General features: G+C 41.4%; 1 protein-coding gene across 6 annotated transcripts in view; it reads right to left on the reverse strand.

The window, feature by feature from the left end:
• The window catches only part of map2 (microtubule-associated protein 2), a 50,097-nt gene that overhangs the window by 13,506 nt on the left and 15,593 nt on the right, over positions 1-20,998 (reverse strand). For 3 of the 6 annotated variants that reach the window (XM_086052572.1, XM_086052571.1, XM_086052570.1), the window contains 7 exons: positions 18,079-18,199; positions 12,693-12,953; positions 9,813-9,902; positions 9,024-9,098; positions 6,039-6,254; positions 4,791-5,102; positions 316-3,753 (listed from right to left, as the gene is read on the reverse strand). In XM_086052572.1, the coding sequence (XP_085908698.1) occupies positions 316-3,753; positions 4,791-5,102; positions 6,039-6,254; positions 9,024-9,098; positions 9,813-9,902; positions 12,693-12,903 (4,342 nt within the window). In that variant the 5' untranslated portion in view covers positions 12,904-12,953; positions 18,079-18,199. The remainder of the gene's footprint in view (positions 1-315; positions 3,754-4,790; positions 5,103-6,038; positions 6,255-9,023; positions 9,099-9,812; positions 9,903-12,692; positions 12,954-18,078; positions 18,200-20,998) is intronic. The other 3 variants (XM_086052573.1, XM_086052575.1, XM_086052574.1) reach the window with 3 other exon arrangements.

Consider the following 20,998-nt stretch of genomic DNA (forward strand, 5'->3'; position numbering starts at 1 on the left):
TAAAGCTTTGCATTCAGAAATAGAAGACAATTTAAATATATTAAGGTGACAAACTAATTTTATTCAGTACACTCATCTATTGGTGCAAGCACGCCTCCTGCTGAAGCCAAAAACACAACGTTAGTGACTAGTCCGCTCTGAACGCCATTGTGGAGTAGATAAGTTGACTAGTCTGTACAACCCCTAGTGGAGAGTGAAGCAACACATTGCCCCGCGTTAATTGCTCAAAAGACAATTGTTCAGTGAAAGCAGCTGCACTGAACCATACTGCTTGCTGGAAACAAGACAAAGCAAAGACATGGAAAAAGGCCTCACCTTGTGTGTCCACCCAAGAGCTGTCCAGGATGGAGTCATCCATGGTGGTTTCATCTCTGTCATAACTTTCTGTTGGACCCTCTGTTTCAAAGGTCTGAGCTTCCCTCTCGGGAGACGCAGGGGTCTCAGGAATGTCACAAACCTCTTCGAAACTGGCAGCCTCAATGTCTGCCTCCTGGGCCAACTCCACAGACCCCTCCTCGTCATCCTCCACCTCCTCTTCCTCCTCCTCGTCCTCCTCCTCTTGCTCTCCCCCGCCAGGTATACACAAGGGCTCAGGCGGAGCAGAGAAACGGACACTGTGTCCTGGTTCCTCCGCTTCATCGATGGTCTGCACTACAGTGATGAAATCGTCTTCGACCGTCACGACCGATTCAATGGCGGCACAAGTCTCGGTGATATCTTTGGCCGCAGCTGCACCAGCAGCTAACGCTTCTTCACGTTCCTCTTTTTCGGCTGGTTTGATTTTGTGCATTTCAGCCATTATCTTTGTGTCTTCAACATGTTGTTCAAGCTTATTTTCCTTCTCCCTTAACTCTTTCTCATCTCTTTCCTTTTCCTCTTTTCTTGCTTTGTCTAACTTTTCTTGCTCTTCCCTTTGTTTGATCTCCCTTGCCTCTTGCTTTTCTTTTATTTCTCTTTCCTCTTTCTCCTTCTGTTCTTTCTCTTTCCTCTCATTTTCAATCCTCTCTGCCTCTTCCTTTTCTCTCATCTTCTCTTTTTCTTTTCTTTCTTCCTCAACTCTCACTGCCTCTTCCCTTTCTCTCATTTCCCTCTCCTGTTTTTCTTTCTCAATTTTCTCTGCCTCCTCCCTTTCTCTCATTTCCTTCTCCTCTTTCTCTTTTCTTTCTTTCTCCATTCTCTCTGCCTCTTCTTTTTCTCTCAATGCCTTCTCCTCTTTTTCTTTCCTTTCTTTCTCCATTTTCTCAGCCTCCTCCATTTCTCTGATTTCCCTCTCTCTTTCTTCCCTTTCTTTCTCCATTCTCTCAGCCTCTTCCTTTTCTCTCATTTCCCTCTCTGCTTTTTCTTTCCTTTCTTCCTCCATTCTCTTGGCCTCTTCCTTTTCTCTCATTTCCCTCTCTGCTTTTTCTTTCCTTTCTTTCTCCAATCTCTCGGCCTCTTCCTTTTCTCTCTCTGCTTTTTCTGTCCTTTCTTTCTCCATTCTCTTGGCCTCTTCCTTGTCTCTCTCCTCCTTGTCTTTTCTTTCTTTCTCCAATCTCTCAGCTTCTTCCTTTTCTTGCTCCACCGTGTCTTTCCTTTCTTTCTCAATCATCTCTTTCTCTTCCATTTCCTTAGTCTCCCTTCCGTCTTTCTCTCGCTCTTCTTTCAGTCTCATTTGCTCTTTCTCATTGTCTTCCCATTGAATCCCCTCTGGCGCATCTTTTTCCGTCCTTTCCTTATCTTCTATTTCTTTTGGTTTCTTTTCTGTCTCTTCTGGAATTTTCTTCTCTGTCTCCTCCTTGTCTATCTTAACTTTCTCTTCAACTGCTTCTTTTTCGTGCTGTTCTCGAGTATTTTTGCCAGTTTCCTCTTTGGACTCTTTGGTTACTGTTAACACTGGTGACACTGCTCTTTTAGGGGAACCATAAAGTTCTTTTTGTTTGAGCTTTGAAGGAGAGAGCACTGGAGAAAGTAGTTTATCATCATCAATATTGCTTTCCACTGACGAAGTGGGTGAAGTCTTGACAGGCCTGGCAATGCGGTCTTTGGCCACACCGGTCAACTGATACACATCTTCAGCATCCACCTCCTCATAGGCCTCCTGGTGCACCAGCTTGACCTTCTCCCGAAGCTCCTGCAACTCTCGCTCTTCTTCCAAGCTGAGAGGCCTGCCCTCCATCTCCAGTTTGCGGATCTGCCTCTCATAGTCAGCGATCTCAGTTTCAGACGCGGAGCCTTCGCCACTGGCTTGTCGTTCTGTCTCGCTTCCTGACCTCCCACCTTCTTCTAGAGTCACTGTGACAGTGGGTGTCACAAAAGACTCCCCTGGCAGGGCAGATGATTTCACCAGCTCACTTACTGATGTAATCCGCTGGTCATTTATATTCTTTTGACCTTCTTCAGAGGAATCTTTTCTCTCACTTTCGCTCTGCTCTTTTTCTTCACTGACAGTTACGTCTAAAGCCTGGTTCTTGTCTTCCACAGATGTGTCTCTAACTGCTAGTTTCCTGGCTTGCGCAGCAACTTTCTCCTCAAGAACAGCGGGGGTGAAAACCTGTGCAGAAGTGTTTGTTGGGCTAACCACATCTGCAGGGGATGGCATAGGTCCAGAGTATTCACTGAACACACAATAGCCCATCTCTTCCAGCTGACTGTCACTCTTTTTTATTCCAGGACTTTGTTCACCTGAGACAAAACTAGAAAGCAGGTCATCAGAGAAGGCTTGAATTGACTTTCTCCGTACAATTTCTGGTTCAGTGGTTTCTGATGACAGCCTAGAGCGGGACCCAGCAAGATCTAGCATTTCAGGCAAATCTTGAGCCATGTCTGTGTTATTCTTAGGGCTGCTCTCGCATGGCTGGGGTGACTCAGGGGACTCGGGTGACTCAGGTTCAGGGCTGGGGTTTGAAATGGCTTCAGCCATTCTTGGTGGAGATGAGGAATCAGAAGTGATTGAAGCTGCAGTCTCCAGGATTAGTGGAGGGAAGGGAAGTGGCTTTTCTCCAGAAGGAGTAGTGATTGGGAGGTAATCTGCTGACTCATCAAGACTTCCACTGGTGTATGTCATGATATCAGTGGCCAGTGGGGAAAAGTTCCTCATTCTGCCTTGGCCATTTTGATCCATTGCTCCAATAGTAATGTTTAAGGAGTAGCTCCTTTGCTCCAAGGCCAGCTTACCTGGGGAAAGCTTGCATTCATTACCCCTGTCAGGAACTGAGAAGTCTTGAGCGTCTATGTTTTGGGTTTTACGACTTTCCTGAACTGGCAAATCAATCTTCTGTGACTTGGAATCAACAGTATTGGTCTCTTCACTGACTCTGCTCAGTTCATAATAGCCCTCAGCCTTACCCTGGGGGGACACATGAGCATCAGAGGCTGATGTTTCGAAATATGCTGACATTGCATCACTTGTCAAGTTTCCTCCTTCAACTTTGACTCCCATTGAAGAGAAATCAGAGGGTGCACCGAGGTTGCTGATCTCTACTACCTCCACAGATGGCTGCTTCTCTGACACCGTGAGGGGCTCACCGTAAATGGGCTGAAGGGTGATTGACTTTGCAGATTCTTTGGCTTGAGTTTGAACATCCGGAGGTACAAAAGATGGCATATCCATGGTGGGACTCTCTGGTACGATTCGTTCTCCAGCAAAGAACCCCTGGGTCTGCTGTTCCAAAAACTCCTCTGGACGTTTCTCTGATCCGATGCTGTCTGGGCTCATGGAACCACTTTTCTCACTTACGGGTTTTTCCAAGTCCATCTTCACAGCTGAAAGGACATCTGTAAGTTGGTCGTTATGAACACAATATGAAAGGTTTTGCTTTGGCATGCGCTGATATTCATTTGGCCAGTTAATGGGTTGAAAACAGGCAGCAAAGCTCTCCTCTGAAACTTACAGCACAATGATACAGCCATCACCGAAGATGAACGGCGAAAGAATGAGGTCCACCAAGTCAGAGATGGATGGAAATATGGCATGGTATGTGATAATACCGGCATGAGGCAACTGTCAGGCGGACTGATGAAAAACAAACAATAATTCATGGAATGGATATCCATGCATTACATTACTATATATTACAACATCAAATGTCAGTCATTCTTTAGAGAGGTACAAATCTAAGAATATTAACATATTTTGATCAAATGGACATGCGAGTTAATGGTAAGTAGCATGTCATTAAATAATTCAAATAACATTTGCAGAAATACTGAGGAATCCTGCTTGTGAAAAACAGATAAATATACTGGAAATATGCAACAAACTAACATTAACAAAGACCAAACCAGATGACTTGGTCAATTGATTAATGTTGATTAAGTAAGTAGGATGTGTACAATAATTTGTTTAAAAAAATGAGAGCCAACCTCAAATCCCCTGCCATTCCCTGCCAATGAGTGACCACTGAAATAATGGTTAAAGATTACATAAATGCAATGCACTGGTATACCAGCACCAAGCCATCGGTGTAAACATAATGACAATCCTGGAAGCTTATAGCTGGTGATCAAAAGCATGATTGCGGGTGCAACACATACTCATACCAGTAAAGATGAGCCAGCCCCAAACAAGAGCAACAATAAGAAAACACAGGCATAACAAGGATAGGAATGTAACTACATTAAAGTTAAGGTAATATGGCTTTTTCCGCTAGCAAGCCTGTGTTGCCTTGCAGACACAACAGTGCAGGGGGCCAATGATTTGCCATTCCACCTGAATAACGCTGGAATTCTCCTGCCCCTTGACACATCTGGCATTCGTATACAGTGGACAAGCTGTTAACATGCAGGCAGGGTGCGCAGAGGGGAGGACACACCTGACTCAGGGCTCTCCTCACCCTCTGCTTCCTCCTCCTCCTCCTCCTCTCTGTCCAAAGAGCTTCCTCCAGGAGCACTAGCTGCCTCAGCCGGCCCCAGGTCTAGATCCGGGGCTATGTCTACGGCCTCTGCCTGCTCTAAAACTTCGGCTTCGGGGATGTCCAGGTCAGGCTCTTCCCCGCTCCATTGCTGCTCATCAAGAGCTGCCTCTGCACTCTCCTCCTCATCCTCCTCATCCTCTTCCTCATCCTCATCATCCTCCTCTTCAACCTCCTCCTCGTATTCAGCTGTAAGAGCCTCCATGGTCTCTTCTTCTCAAAAACAGGGTGAGAGGGGGACACATTAAGACTACAGGCAACACAGACTTGGGGCAGTGTGAAAACATAACCAATGAAGAGACACTTTGAGATGATCCAAAGTGTTCACAGATACATCACAGATAGGCACGGTGTATTGCATGTGGGTATGCTTATTATATTGGCTTTAAGGATGTATGGCACTTCACATTGACTATTTATTATTCATGTCCTTATGACCGTGTGAAGAACAATCTTGGAAGGATAATGTTTTTCCTTTCGGTCCCACCAACCATGCCTTATCCAATTTACTTAACAGGAAAAAATTGATTCAATATAGATATGCAAACTATACTCCAGGATCAATAAAACACATCCTCCAAGCCAAACACTACTAAAGAAGAAACGAGAGAGAACAGCAGCAGATTGATGCATTTTTTTCCCCACAGGTTTGCGAGCATGTGCTTGCGCAAGTCGAATGATTTGTTTACAATTATAAGTCAGGTCAAAAGTGGCTAACCTTGGGTAACTCAACTGCATTAATTGATGTACTATATAACCTTGTTTTCGCCACTAAAACCTTACACCTTATCACCATATCCTACGTCCATTGACGGAATCTCAATAATAACTGTCCTCCTTCGTGGGACGCCCCTACAGTGTGTTGACCTAAGCATGATTGCAAACACAAGTAGCAATGATAGGTGAATTCAATGATAGGAATATGACGTTTAACAAATCTGAAATCTCTCAGATTTCGAGCGAATGGACAATCACAAGGACACGCAAACACACAAAGATGAAGGACTAACTGACAAATGGAGAGACGGAAGGGTGGAGAGATGCCGGGACGAAGGCACAACACAGATGAGGGAGATGTTCAAAAGAGAAAAAGGAAAGTAACGGGTGGAGGGGTTGAGCGACGGCAAAGAGGAACCGTGCGTGGTTCACCTTCAATCTGTCTAAAGGCCACAGCCTGCCCCATGGGGCGGGCACCCGAGTGCGTCCACTCTGGGCTGAACAAGGGGTGCTCATAGTACTCCTCGTCGGAGTGGTAGGGGTCGTCCTCAGGCACAGAAACTGAGATGGAGGGGGCGAGGAACTTGCACCTCTCCCGAGAATTTTGGAAGCGGCGGAGAGGGCCTGCCTCCTCCTCATCCCCTACATCTACAAACAAGACAGACACAAGGAGAAGAACTGCAGGGAAATCTGGACACGAACGATGAGGAAGAAATAAAAGGGGACGTAAAGGGGGCGTGGGGAGGGTGCTTGATGGAACACCTCAAACAAAAATGTCCATTTTAAAAATTTGTCTGCACTATAATATGAAGAAATAAATAAATGAATAATATAAATCATAAAGAATTAATGCAAAAATACAGTGAAATAAAATATCTGATAAAAATGTTTGCTAACAGCTATTTCTATGATTTAATTCATAAATTATTGTTTTTGGTACATTGAATAATTGGTCGGTTTATAAATTATTTAATGGACTTACAAAATCTTGAGCCAGGAATAATACTGCACCACTAAGGGCTTATGACAACCTGTGAACCTCCAAAGTCTAGTTTGGAGTTTAAAGTTTACACCTTACAGGTTGAACTGTAATGTTTCTTGCTTGATTTTTAGCTGTACAAAATGTGTAAATGTTTTTTTGTTTTTTTTTAATTGAGGAGCTTTACGTTAGCAATATCAACGGTAGCAGTTATAAGCAGTTGTTTAAAATGGACATTTTCTTAACAGTTGAGGGGAAACATTGGCAAAAGAAAATGGTCTCTTTGCACATAATCTCCTGCGCTGACTAAATTCGGCTAGTTCTTTCGGAAAACTGTTATTCTACATGCAGTGTTTGCAGGGCTGATCCAAACTACCATTCACAGACGTATAGTACATCATCTTTGTAAAACCTCGTCCAGAACACCGAGCAACAATTTAGACAAGTATGTGTTTCTCCTCTTCTACGGGTACAAGAGTATGTATAAAGTCAGTATTCTTCAATAACTTTGTGATCACATTAGATATAGGTTATCAATATACTAATAAACAATCCTGGTTAATTATAAAATATCGTCACTGTCCTGTGAAAGACACTTATGTCCAATTTTTGATTTTTTTTTCATTTTCACATTAATGCGATGTATGAAAAGTGGAAACACCATTCACGTAAAAATAAGAAAATTAAAAAAAATTGATGAACGATATGCTTGTGGTACTGTAGTAACGTTATTATGAACATTTACAGTCATTTAGGCAGAAAATACTGTAGCTAAAATTGTGTTGTTGTGGAGTGATTATTTTAATTATTTTTAATCTGTTTTCAACATTAATATCAAATAAAAGTCCTTTGGACTCAAGAAGAAACACGAAAAAAAAAAATCACAGTGCAAATGTAGGGCTGTTTAACATTATGGTTAGGTTTATCCCCAGCTTACCCTAATTGAAGCGAGGCGGCAATTTTTTTAAATCCAAATATACAATTAATTTTCAGTTCTGGGATCGCTCTCTTTAACGAGTCTAATTCTCCTTTTAATGCAATGTATTTATGCAATGCATGGATTTGAACAAAGCAATATACGTACATAATCATGAGTGAGAACCTCGTTGGTAAATTCGTGGTATCTTAAAATGTGGTTAAATTTGGATGGCAATGTGCACACTGGAACACAACAATATTCAGAGTATTATTTGTGTTGCTTTTGGAAAGAAACCAGTTGATCTTTTAAAAGACACATACACGGCTGTGATAGTTTGCCAAAGCAGAAAAGGGTGAATCGGATTATCGCCAACGGATATGACATCACGGCGCTGCTGTATTATGCAAAGAGCCCATTGAACATTGGCAAATAAAAATTCAAGGAAATCAGAAAGGGGTTACAAAAACGACATGGCACACACAGACATGGATGAGGTGACTATCACGAGCAACTGATTAGAGACCAAGGTTGTCAGGCCGGCTCTATGTAGTTTTTAAGAAAGTGACTAAACCTGTACTGCTTAGTTAAAGAATGATATCAATGCTTAATAGGTGAGATATACCAGCAGGTACTGTAATTAAACACCAACAGTGCTAAAACATCATTTAAACAACAATCTAACCAAAGCATAATTTCTATTGTCAGGGATTACCAAAACTGTCAAATGTAATTCTGCTGCTGTAAACCCATTCTAATTTTAGGGCCCCTTTGAATAAATAAATAAATAATCACAAACCTCCCTGATGATTTTTAACTACCACTCGGTAAGACAATCAAGCATAATAACCCATTTACTATCAAACAAATCCAAAACTGTATTATCCAAACAATTCTACTCACATTTAGGAGAAGCCTATTTCGTCATCGATTTGGAGGATCTTGAGTCAACGCAAGCGGCTAAGGTAACTAGCTGCATTACTAGAACTTGCACATTTCTCATCAGCTTCAATCCTAATTCTATTTTGTAACCTGTCTCAAGATATCATACACAGATGCCCTTTTCAACATGAGTCCCATCTACAGTGCTGAGCCCTAAAAGCCCAGAGTCACACACAGAAAACACTGACAGCTGCCAAAAAACACCATGAATAGACATGTAACAAATAGTTACAAGGCTGTCATATTAGTATGTGGGGAGACTGTGAGGTATGCAGGTTAGAGGGGGGAAATGGAAGAAAACAATGGTTAAAATAAAACTAGTCCTAACATGGTTGATTTGACCATTCTTCGGGAGCCAACCTGTCAGTTATTGCTTCAAAATAAGGAGGATGGAGCATGCGAAAATCTGCCACTGAAATAAAATGAAAATTAGCTTGTTATGAACTCTGGATGGTCTGTTGGGACAGAGTAATCCCTAAGCCCTCAGCGATTCCAATTTGCCGATGATGCAAGAGGAGAAAAAACATCCATTGGAGACACACGCTTATATATAGAGAACACTTGTCATTCTTTGGCCTACCTTGCTCAAGAGGACCAAATTGCTCTGCAGCCGGTGAAGGAGGCGGAGATGGAGGTAAATTGGTGGTGTCTTCAACTGCAATTGAAGAAATGATATTGAGAGCCTTGTGGTCTGCGTTGAATTTTACAGTGTTTAAATCTATTGAAGCTGCATCAAAGATTCTGTCTTTATAAGGCTGATCATTTTGAGGTCGCATTGACACTGCCAGAGAGGTTGGGATTTAACAATGATCATTACTTTATTGCAGTTCGGTGTGATGGATATTGCGCGTGTATGCTGCAGTGCAGTTCAACGCACACCGCAAATTACAACCACAACAATAATAATAATAATACAGAACGCTTTCTTGCTCTCGCTTTATCGGTTTCATAAGCAATTGTTTTTTTATGGGTTTTCAACGGGGAAGTCAACCCAAACATATTTTTTTCAAGGATATGTTCTATGCAGGCCCACTAGTTGAAAAAGTCAATATGGTTAGTATAAAAGATGAGCTAAGCAGCAAAATCCACCCGTTTTAGCCATCTCAGGGGGCGGCCATTTTGTCACTTCTGTCGACTGGAAATGACATCACAGACCCTCAGGGCTCAGAAAAACCACGAAATCACAGCTCACCAGTTTTCTGAAGCTGAGCTAAAATTGGTCGTTATCCACGATAAATGGGGGTTCGGTGTATTTTATATTCGTGAAAGGTTGGCTTTATTTATACAGCTCTTGTACCGGATGTTCTTAAATGCAAATGTATTGTAATGTTGTAGCCGATGCATATTTTTGTGAGCGCGTGTGGCAAACCTGATGGCAGCCTTTGACTCTCCTGTTCCCCCTTTAGTACCGCCACTGCCTCGGCAGTCACTTCCTGCACGATCCTTGCGGACACTTGCTCTGAACACAGAAATACGAAGAAAATCTTGTGAGTTAATCTCAGATGACTAAAGGATACTAAGAAAAAATTATCAGAACATAGTTGCAGAAAAATATGGTATGTTTGACTTTAGAGGTTCAATTTTATTATTAGCATAAATCCGGGTAGTTATCCTATTTAGAATTTAAACACTGAAGTCTGTTAATGCCAAGGAATAGTCCACAAATATAATTTACAAGTATCACTTAAACCTTTTTTTATTCAAACATTGATCGTGAAAAAGAACGTCAGGTAAACGCAGGGTCAGAGGCTGTAATTTCAATTCTACTTCAATCCTGATCCGATCTCAGCTTTCACACTCTGCTGCTGTTTAAATCAAGCAACTTTAACTGATTGTACAAGTGGCCAGTTAAATGATGAAGACGCTCGTCTAGCTAAAAACCTTAACACGGCATGGTTGATTTAAAATGCACATGAAGGACCACAAACACACAATTTCAAACACATTTTAGCTCATAGGTGACAATGTTTTCATACTTGTAACTGACTCTTTGTCTTTGTTCCAAAATTTTCAGGCCTCAGAGTTACGGAAAAATATCAGTATAGATTCACAAAGGGATGGTGGAGTAAAGAAATGACCTTGTCACATTCACAAAGCATGCTGGCAGTGATGAAAACTTGCTTGATCAGCCTCAATCAGCATTTATCTAACACAAACATGTCAAATAAAATAACGACCAAAAGGACTTTATACCCAGGACACAAAAACAGAGAGGCCACATAATATCTGCAATGAAAAATTAATACTTTAGCTGTTTAGCTCGAACGGAAGGAATATACTCTATTGCATGTGGTAAAGATGAGAATGTTTCATCTCAAGGCAGATACGAGAAGCCCTGAGTCAACACAAACACACAGAGGGATTGCAACACATGCACACAGGCGCTCGCTCTCAATGGGAAGGCACAGAAAGTGCCACTGGATGTAAAACCAGTCAGCATCCAAAACGTACAAATAAAGTGGTTTCCTTGACAACAGACTGGTGAGCCACTGCGGCTTTTCTACCAGATGCTGCAAACATGATGATGATGATGATTTTAGAGTATTTTACAAGCAAATAATAAAAATACTGGGTGGTGTATATGCTCACTAGAAGAAAAAAAAAACATATTACATTACATTACATTACATGATAATATGTTATATTCTATTAACCCAATAAGCAACCATCACTGAATATTAAAGCGGAAGTCAACCCCCAAAATGGTTTTCAAGAATTTGCTCGATGCAGGCCCACTAGTTGAAACAAGGCGCTCTCATTAATATTGAATTTGAGTTAAGCAACAAAATCCACCTGTTTTTCGGCATCTCAAGGGGCGGTCACTTGCTGTCGACAGACAATGACGTCACAGTTGCTCAGGGCTCAGGTAATGAACAAACACAGCTCACCTGTTATCTAAAACTGAGCCATGATTGGTCGTTATCTGAACCCTGAGCAACTGTAATGTCATACACATTCTTAAAAAAAAATGATTGGGTTGACTTCCCCTTTAAATGCAATAAGCAAAATATTTTGAGTTTGCATGCTAACGCCATTTTCTAAACTACTCATGTTTTGTTTTGCGCTTAAGTAGTTTGGAGCATGTTGCTCTTGACCTCTTTGAGGCCAAAAAAAAAAAAAAGACAACATAGTGAGCTCCAGGCTTAACATAATGTCAAGGAGGCAATTTAGTGCTTCACAGGTTCTTGTTGCATCTGAAGAGCTGACTTTGAGAACGCTCAAGGCTGGAGGATTATCGAGTGTCAGCGATTCTCTGCAGTTTTCCACAGCATGTCAAAGTCACCATATGCGCAAGGGATGGGAATTAAAAATGGATTAGTTCATTGATTGTTTCTTGAGAATCTTATTGATCGCACGGAATTTTCTTGATCGAGCATTCATAAAAACAGTCGGCTATGTCTGACTTGAAGGAATGGAAACAAAATTAAAGTGTACTATTTTCCCAGAGTGTAATGTAGTTAGAGTCCATTCTGTTTTGTAATGGTGCTAAATGGATTTGATTTAACCGACAACTTGGCTAATTCGGAGGAAGAGGAAGAAAAAGCGCCCTCTGGTAAGCAGTCTCCAATGCAAGAGCCGAGACACGTTAAAAAAAAAAATCAAGCATAAATCTATCCGTTTCTTTCTATTCTATCATTTCTGCATAATAATAGCAGGACTGGCTTACCCTGCAATACAAATGATCATGATTCCATTTTTGTACATATTCCACTATAAAGTAAGCTAAGAGTAAGAGTTACTGGAACTACAGTCAAAAATATTTTCATCAAGATTTGACTCCAGCACAGGCTTGACACTAGAATTGCTTCTTATCTTATCGTTAAGTATCGTCATCTGGTTAGCAGCTCCAAGGCAAGCTGATGGCAAAAAAGAACAAAAGCTCTGGTAAAAGAAATTGGTAGGGGACCCGTTGTCATGGTAACACCACTGGTGCATCACAATTTCTGTCTCCGGAGTGTCAGTGAGGGTGAGCTGGGGGCCGAGGGGTAGACACACAGATTTAACGTTGTAATTAGAGCACGTTTAATAACTGCACGAGATTCAGGTTGGGCACAGTGTGCCGCAAACCCACACAACCCCGTCGATAACACACGCGCATTACACAAACATCGGTTTCATGTAAGCGTGCAAGAAAAGCAACACAAACAAAAGATACAGAGAAGGATTACAAACACAAACCTGATTACCGCTTCTTTGTTAAGTTTGGAACAAGTCATCTGCCGAGCTGTAAAACCGAGATGATACATACCTGCAGTTATGGCATGAGCGCCAGTTAACTCCCCATTGAACCCGTTCTCCCTTGCAGAGAAGGGGGCAGCGGTCGTGTGAGCCCCACCGGTCTGGCATGTCCTGTACGAGGAAGATGAGAAACCATTGGCCCCGTGGGTACCGGTGGACTCCTGGCCCCTCGAAGGGTCCCACTGAGCGGCACCGTCTTCTGGCTGTCGGTCATCTGCCATGCTGGCACAAGCTCAGGACAGGGGAGGGAGGTTGAGGGATGTCTCTCCTTCTGTGAGGAGGGAGGAGAGGCAGGCATGGTCACAACTCAGCATGTTAAGTGCTAAGTTAGCGATGTCAGATCAAGGAGAGCAAAGCAGACAAGAGGAGGCCAGAGGACATGTCAAGATTTAATTTTAAAAATTTTAATTAGAGGCAGACCGGCTTAAAGACGGGTACTATTTTTTTCCGCCCAGAAAAAAGGGGCGAATGAAGGACAACGGAAGGGTACCCAGGCTGCAGACGGATGATGAATAACGGACGCTCCATTTTTAGTAAAATGCCCAGCTCTGGATAATGTTCACTGCAACGTGACCCTGACAAGATTGGAATTTGCCAAAAGGTTTTTAGTTGCCTGGTTTCTGCAGTCCTTATCGGTTCTTATCTGTCACTTGTTACATCCCAATGTCATAGCTAGTTCTGTCTGACTATTTGTTTGTTTCTTTGAATCGTTTTTTTTGGGAGGGACTTTCGTTTATTTAGTTTCTTGATTATTCCAAAGTGCCTTGATTTCCATTTTTTTGTAATTCAATACTTTTTGAGTGCACACCTGCCTAACTCAACCACACAAATCATAACAGAGTACCCGGAAGAAGAAAAAAAACTACCACACAATGCTGCTACATTGAGCATTGGTCAGTCACCACTGGACACATCTCATGAAGCCATGTGTCAATTCTTTGTGGACCATGAAGACAAATTGAGTCTCAGACCACTTTTAAACTGTTCACTTCCATTGTCGTTCAAAACGATTCTTTTCATTCGCTAGTTTGATTGAATCAAGGTCTGATTTCTTTTTCACCGCTGCGCCACTTTGTTTGGAGACTGGTTGATTTGCTCCACACCAGACTTCAATTGTGGTGTTCACTTCTGACCAAATGACCTGAAATAAATTAAATGTGATTAAAACAGATTAAGGGTTCCTTGTGTGAAAGTATCCTCAAACACGGGAAATCGACGAGTAAATGGAGGCCAATGTAATGAAAGGCTCAAAAACTCAGTCCGAAGCACATCAATCAGACAAGCACAATACCAATGCATCAGTCCACCTGCCAGAGAATGGCGTCGTTGAATATTTAATATAGAGTGCTTAAGCTCAAAGCCTAAATGAATAATCGTCCGGATTTGCATGACTCAGCTCAACGGATATGAGACTGACAGCCCAATAGAGACTCTGTATTGCACACACCGCACTGACTCCTCCACTCAGAATGGCCCGTCTCATTTGAAGACTTCGTCAATGTCCCGGCTCGTCTTCCGCCACTGTGACCCTGCTCGAGCAGCACTCCTATTTATTAAAAGTCGTAAAATATCAAAATGAAGTTGTCATCCTGTCTTGCTCCAGCCTGTCTGATGTTGGGGGTCACTTTGTATTTGATGGCTGACCTTCGCATCCAACTTGAGCGTCCTCCCTCAGTGGTGGACTGGCTGGGAAGACAACCACCTGTGTACATTTTTGACACGGAACGCATGATCTTTTAAAACTGCAAATCGCCAGATGACGCAGTGTCTTATGATACACCCACACAAAAGGTGCACAGTGACAGATCATTTGCAATCAACGGCTCACATTTGCTGGAGGATTTTTGGTGTATAGTACGCCATAGGCAAACTTGGTCCTGAAAGGAAACTCGAGGTTTTTCGACAAAGCCATTGGGGTGCACTCATTTAAAGTGAGCAGAGAGTTTGCAGCAATTGGCAAAAGGCCTGTGGCACTTGGCCGCAGGGATTCTCTCAAGTCTGTTTCTGGGTGGATGAACAGAGTTGAGTAAGCAGTGACAAAATCAAGTGAATGGACTCAATGCAAAATGGCAGAGTTGTACTAAATTAATTATGTTTGGAAAAAAAAATCTATGAATGAAAAAGAGCTGGAATTTTGTCCATGTAGTATTGAGCAATTGCATTGGATAAAATGTGTTGTAGGCACAATCTCAATTTTGACTTGATAACCTTTTCATTTTTCTGTAATGATGCTAAAACAAGCTACACAACAGAATTTTACAGCTGGTTAGTAAGCAAAATGATTTTTATGCTAGTTCAATTTATCAGTGCAACTGCAGCTCCATAAAAAACGTATTTGTTTTTTTTAATTTTTGAAGTGAACCATCTCCTGCCACAAAATGTTCAACATATTGCCGTGTGCATCGCATCAGAAGTGTTACACATGCACAGAAGGCTGACTGATCTGCTCTTTTCACCTGCTCTGTGATGGCACACTGACGAAGCGTTTTTCCATGACTGAATCAGCAGACGTAAATAACCTTTTACAGTATTTTTAGACTGAGCTCGAAATACAGGAGTATATAGATACCGTGAATTCAAATATAGTAAATTGCAACAAAATGCAATATTGGAGGCAATTTCCTTTAGTGTTTTCCAAAAAGATGGTATTTTAAAATGGTTTGGCTCATAGAAGGCTCAAGAAATGTAGTTATTTTGGTGAGGTCTCCTTTAATACACTTTGTTATAGTGCTGGCTATTTTTGTGATTAATAATTTGTGTTAAATTAGCTATTTACAAAAGTAACTGTATTATTATTAATATTATTAATATTATTATTATTTTTGCATGTTTTGCTCCTGGCCAAAGTTTTTGATCTATTTTTGTTCAACTTGTGTTTTTCTAACGATCTTCCCATTCAATTTTGCAATCCCACCAAATGCCTCATATCAAAAAATACATGCATAGAAGATGTATCACATCTCACTGTCTCATCTTCCAAATGCTAATGATACAGTCTATATGTTCAAATTGAAATGTCTTTTGAATGATATTACATCTACAGTACATGATTTTTCATATTAATGCAGGGGTTTAAGTTACTGATTTAACCGGTGACTATTTAAACTTGAGGCACATGCTTTGCGATGGCTTTTTTTACGGTAAATTACGGCAAATTGCTGGCCGGGCATAACAGATGCTGCTAACGTTCAGGCTCCTACTGGAGACATTCAGCAGATCGGTTCACCATCTTGTGGAAGGGCACCTTAACAATAATTGACCTGGGCTGGAAGGGAGTCATTCTATCACATTCCGCGGGAAGACACAATCCATAAGGAATGACCGGCCTAGTCGATAGAGTGAAGACCGTGCTGACAGTACCGGGTTATAGCTCTACCGATGCACGTGCGCGCACACACACTTGCCCTGAATTTCTCTCTCTACAGGACACGTTCTTACAAAGTGGCTTCTGGCTTGAATCACATCTAGTACACATTCTGACTGTGTTTAGTCAGTGAATTGGAATAATAATGACATTTTGCAGTGTTTTTCCTGGTGGCTCTTATATGTGTCATTAGTCTAATTTCTTTGCTTTTTTTCCACCCATGAGTCTTCCTCCCACCTGTTATTTCTTCCTACCTCTTTACCTTCCTCCTGGTATTGTCCTTCCACCTACACACTCCTCCCCCAGCTTCCATCAGCCTTCATCTTTCCCCTCCTCTCCGCTTTCTCTGCCTTTTTTCTATCTTCCTCCTACGTTCTGAACACATTCACATGCCAGCATCTCAGTGTGTGTGTGTGTGGGGGGAGTGCGTGTGCGTGTGTGTGTGTGTGTGTGTGTGTGTACGTCACACAGATGCTGCATTGCAGGGCTCTCCTCTCAGGGCCGACTCACTGCAGGAGCTGGAGAGCTGCAAAGGAGCTTATGAGGCACTGGGTCTTTTTCAAATAATAGTAGAAATTCTACCTCGCATTATCTGTTCAAATATGACAAACGGTCCATTTACATAAAGGCCCGACAAACCGGCGACCATACATTTTGACTGCAATAGAGGCAATGATGTCAAGGCAGCTAAAGTGAGCTTAAGCGGGCAGGCGGGTGTCCTGTTCTAGAAAGGCTTCACCCTAGCATCTGAGCTAGAAATTTGCTGGCTTCAGCTCCATATTCACAGTGTAACCGTGTCTACATGAGAGTGCTATCAATCTTATCAGTCTTGTCCCCCCGCGTATCATGAAATAATTGTATCTGTCATTCAAACTCAATGGGCGAGACTAGACAACCGTGCGTTAGTCACAGATATTTTGGGAAAGCCATGGATGGCAGTGAGTTGAGGAGCTTCATTTAGTCAAAAGCAGTGCTTTGCTGCAATCGTGCAGCATCTTGAAGTCAAGGAATTACATTGAGATGAGTTTAGGAGCTCTATTTAGACAAAAGTAGTGCTTTGCTACCATCTTATACTGTAGTATCTTGGTGCCACGGAACTATGATGAAGTAGGTTGACACTTCATGTCAACAAAAGTAGTGCTTTGCCACTATGTAGCGGCATCCATAAGCAATTACAAAACTTTTTAGCGGGGAAGTCACTGAATCCTGAATTTTCAATATTCATTGTATTTTATACACTAACTTCTACATGATTAATATTACCACTTGTCTGACTGTTAAGAATCTTAAAATGTTCCTTCATAACATCTGTGGCAGTTTTATGATGGTGGGAGGTAAAAACACATTCATTCCCTTATTCTATGGGGAAAACGTTATAAATCCCAAGAAATCGAGCTAGTGTCTTGGGACAGATTGCGTATCTGTGACTCTGTTTCTATAAACTTACTTGCAGCTCCGCAGTTTTTGATTCAAAATAAAACTAAACTGCACGCCCAGCCACTGGCCTTAACACAAATTAAATAGACTCCAGAAAGCACAAATAAAAAGGCTCTTATCCAACCCCCGTCACCAATCTCACTACCTGGAAATTTGTGCAGGAAACAATGAGAGCCCATAAAAGCGTGACTGCCTTTCAGCGGACCTTGGTGTTGATCGTCTCACTAAAGCAGCTCTTCTCTTCCCACTCAATACCCACTTCCCACTCAGCCTGCACTCACATGTACATCCACCCACACGGCCGCTGCTTTTATGGAGGTAACAGACATCCGCTTGCTCCCTTTCTTTTGCTGTCACTCTTTCATTCCATAGGTAAAAAGAAACTCTTTCTATTTGACAGGTACACAGCACATCTGTGAAGCGTTAAAAGATAAGATTAAGATGTTTCTGTTATTGTTATAGGAACTAGGAAACTAGTCAGAGCTGTTCAGCCAATAGCCTAACTGAATATGATTTTTGCTTTACTTTTTGATTAGGGATTAGTAAAAGTATCAAGTCAAATATCAATTAATTACAAAGAGAGAAGTGCATTTACCTGATTCGCCTGTGTGGGACTTGCCAATGAATCAAAGCCACGTCTAAAAAAGGACTCCCTTGTTCTTTTGAAGACGAAGTCACGGAAATGCTCAAAGCCGAAAGTGTGACTCTCGATGAACCTAGAGATTTAAAAAAAAAAGAAAAAAAAAACATTTCAGTTTCATTTGTTGGGTACGGAGAATTTAAGCTATTTCGTAATGTGGAAGAATTTATTTTCTGTAATATTCCCTATTAAATAATGCCACGAGAGAGAAAAAAAAGTGTTGTATAACCGGGGTGTCCTAGAAAACAACACAATCCTAGTTTGGAATTCTGGTTAAGTCAATGACACAAATCCATAAACTGGAACAGAATGCAAACCTCAATCAATTGTTTGGTATTTGAGTGAATTTTTGTTCAATGGCTCCTCTACAGATTTGGTAGTGTAGAAGTTATCTTTCAGGTGTCCCTTTTAATAAACCTGAAACTCAGAACAGCCCATTCACACGAAAAACATTATAGCAAAACACTTAAAGCGGAGGTCAACCCAAAGAAATTCTTCACAAAAATATGTTCTATAAGCTTCCACTAGCTAAAACACTGCATTATGATTTATATAGCGTTTGTAGAGTTAAACAACAAAATCCACACGTTTTAGCCATCTCGGGGGTCGGCCATTTTGCCACTTGCTGTCAACTGAAAATGACATCACATGGCTCAGCTGTTTTCTGAAGCTGAGTCATGATTGGTTGTTACCTGAGCCCTTTTCTGAAGCTGAGTCATGATTGGTTGTTACCTGAGCCCTGAGCAACTGTGATGTCATTTTCAGTTGACAGCAAGTGGCAAAATGGCCGCCCCCTGACATGGACAAAAATGGATTTGACTGCTTGACTCATATTCCACAAACGCAATATTAATCAGAACGCCGTGTTTTGACTCGTGGAGGCGCATAGAACATATTATTGTAAAAATGAATTTTGGGTTGGTTTCTCCTTAAGTTATATTATTAAATGCAGGTGCAGAATTGTAACATTAAAGTCAGCCTTCGTTGCTTGGACAGCAATAAGAGGACTGATACCACTGTCATGCCTGTACCATAAATACACAGGAAAGGACTACCGGGCTAATTCAGCATTAAGACTTGACTCGCTTGAAACACTCTCTCTGACAGGAACACACAATCCACTTAACAGCGCCTCTACAGCTCACTGTGAATGTGTGAAGTGCTTGAGGCTGTAGTTCTTAAATGTCTTTTGTCAGTCAGTCTGTGCAGGTACATTTAAGATTTTCAAAGAGCTATTTTTGAAGAAGCATCTACCGGGTTTCTTCCTTTGGGTAATGTACAAGTTCAAAAAGCAGAGAGAATTCTTCGTTTTTTGACACATCCTCGCTCTACTACCAAGCAATACCCTTTACTGGCAAGGAGGTGTATGGTTCAAACAGAAGAATTTGGAAATCGTTAATTTTCTCTTGCAATATGAAGCAAAGGCAAAAATGCAATATATGTAGGCAAGAACCTCGGTGACTGTTGAGAAAAGGGAAATGCAATTTAGGTAGTGGTCCTTGAGCAAAAAAAAAAAAAAACATGGAGTTTTCGACAAAGCAGACCTGAAAAAGTACAGTGAACTCTTGTTAATTGTGACAGATACATTCCGACCCACCCTCGATGACCCTCGTGAAATTTTACAAAACAGTCCACTGTCTGACTGGAAAACCCTAACAAGATAATGTTGAAATAATATGTGGCATGAAAAGAGCAAATCCAACCCAACTATGACTCAGCAGCACCACAACAGTTTCCTCTTACTGAATGACAATGTATGACTTTTGTCCTTACACCACTAAAACAAATGAGAATGTAGGAGTTCTGTAGGAGAGAGGCAAATAAAGGACGATGCAGCCATGCCAAAGCGAAGCAGTAATCTCAGAGTAACACTGCCAAGTAATTTCACTGCATTCATCTCAAAATCTATTTGAAGTGCTTTAAATATAATTAATTTCAATTCAGACATTTCCAAGGACACTGCGGGATACTTCAGCTGCCTCCATACAAAAATGTGCATTTTCTGACAAGGCTGTACTTCAACTAAATGTTTTGTCATTTTAATTTTGTCATGTTTGGAAGTTTCACCCGGCTCTAAACAATGCATAAACAGCACAGGCCTGTTTTTATCTGCATTGTTTTCCGTAATGCTGCCCTGTGCTAAATGTCTGAATGTAATCCTTGAATCATTAAATCTGCTGTGAGGCAAACACACACAAACAACACTGAGTCAATGTGCAAATCAACAAATCTTTAGAACATAGCATGACTTGATGCAGTAATTGAACTGCATCACTGCCCTGGTCTGGCCGGTATGAACATTAGCAGACAAATTGGTTAGACCAAACAAATAATTCTATGAAATTGATGCCATAATGAACAAATTACAATTTGGAATATGCAGTCATTAATATTGAGGTTTACGTCAATATTGACATAGGGATTCCAAATATACAAGAAAGACATGAGCTTCATTACTTACAAGTGTCTCGAAATACTGCAAACAGTGTTTTTTTTTTTTAATTATCAAGCATCTTTGTTGTCATCATTTTCATGTGCGAAGGTTTGCCAACACGCACACAAACAACTATGCACACAATCAAAGCACTTTGTTCATCTCATGGGACTCGGCATCCAGCAGCCACCTGTCAGTTTTAGTGCGATCACCAGCGTACAGTGCGAGTGCTTGTTTGTGTGCATGTGGTGTGTGTGCGTGCGTGCGTGCGGGGGGGCGTGCACGTGTGTTTGTTTATGCTTCAAGGGGGGAACTAACAGGACATGTACATGATTGATTCGTGAAGCAATATGTTTTATAAAACTATAGTTGTACAAAACCAAACCTCTTGTAGGAAATGGAATCTCGATGAGTTGACTCATCAAAACAAAATGTAGTTGA

This window comes from Filicampus tigris, chromosome 14 (assembly GCF_054856515.1).
Source record: "Filicampus tigris isolate MCC_2025a chromosome 14, RoL_Ftig_1.0, whole genome shotgun sequence".
NCBI classification, from domain to species: Eukaryota; Metazoa; Chordata; class Actinopteri; order Syngnathiformes; family Syngnathidae; genus Filicampus; species Filicampus tigris.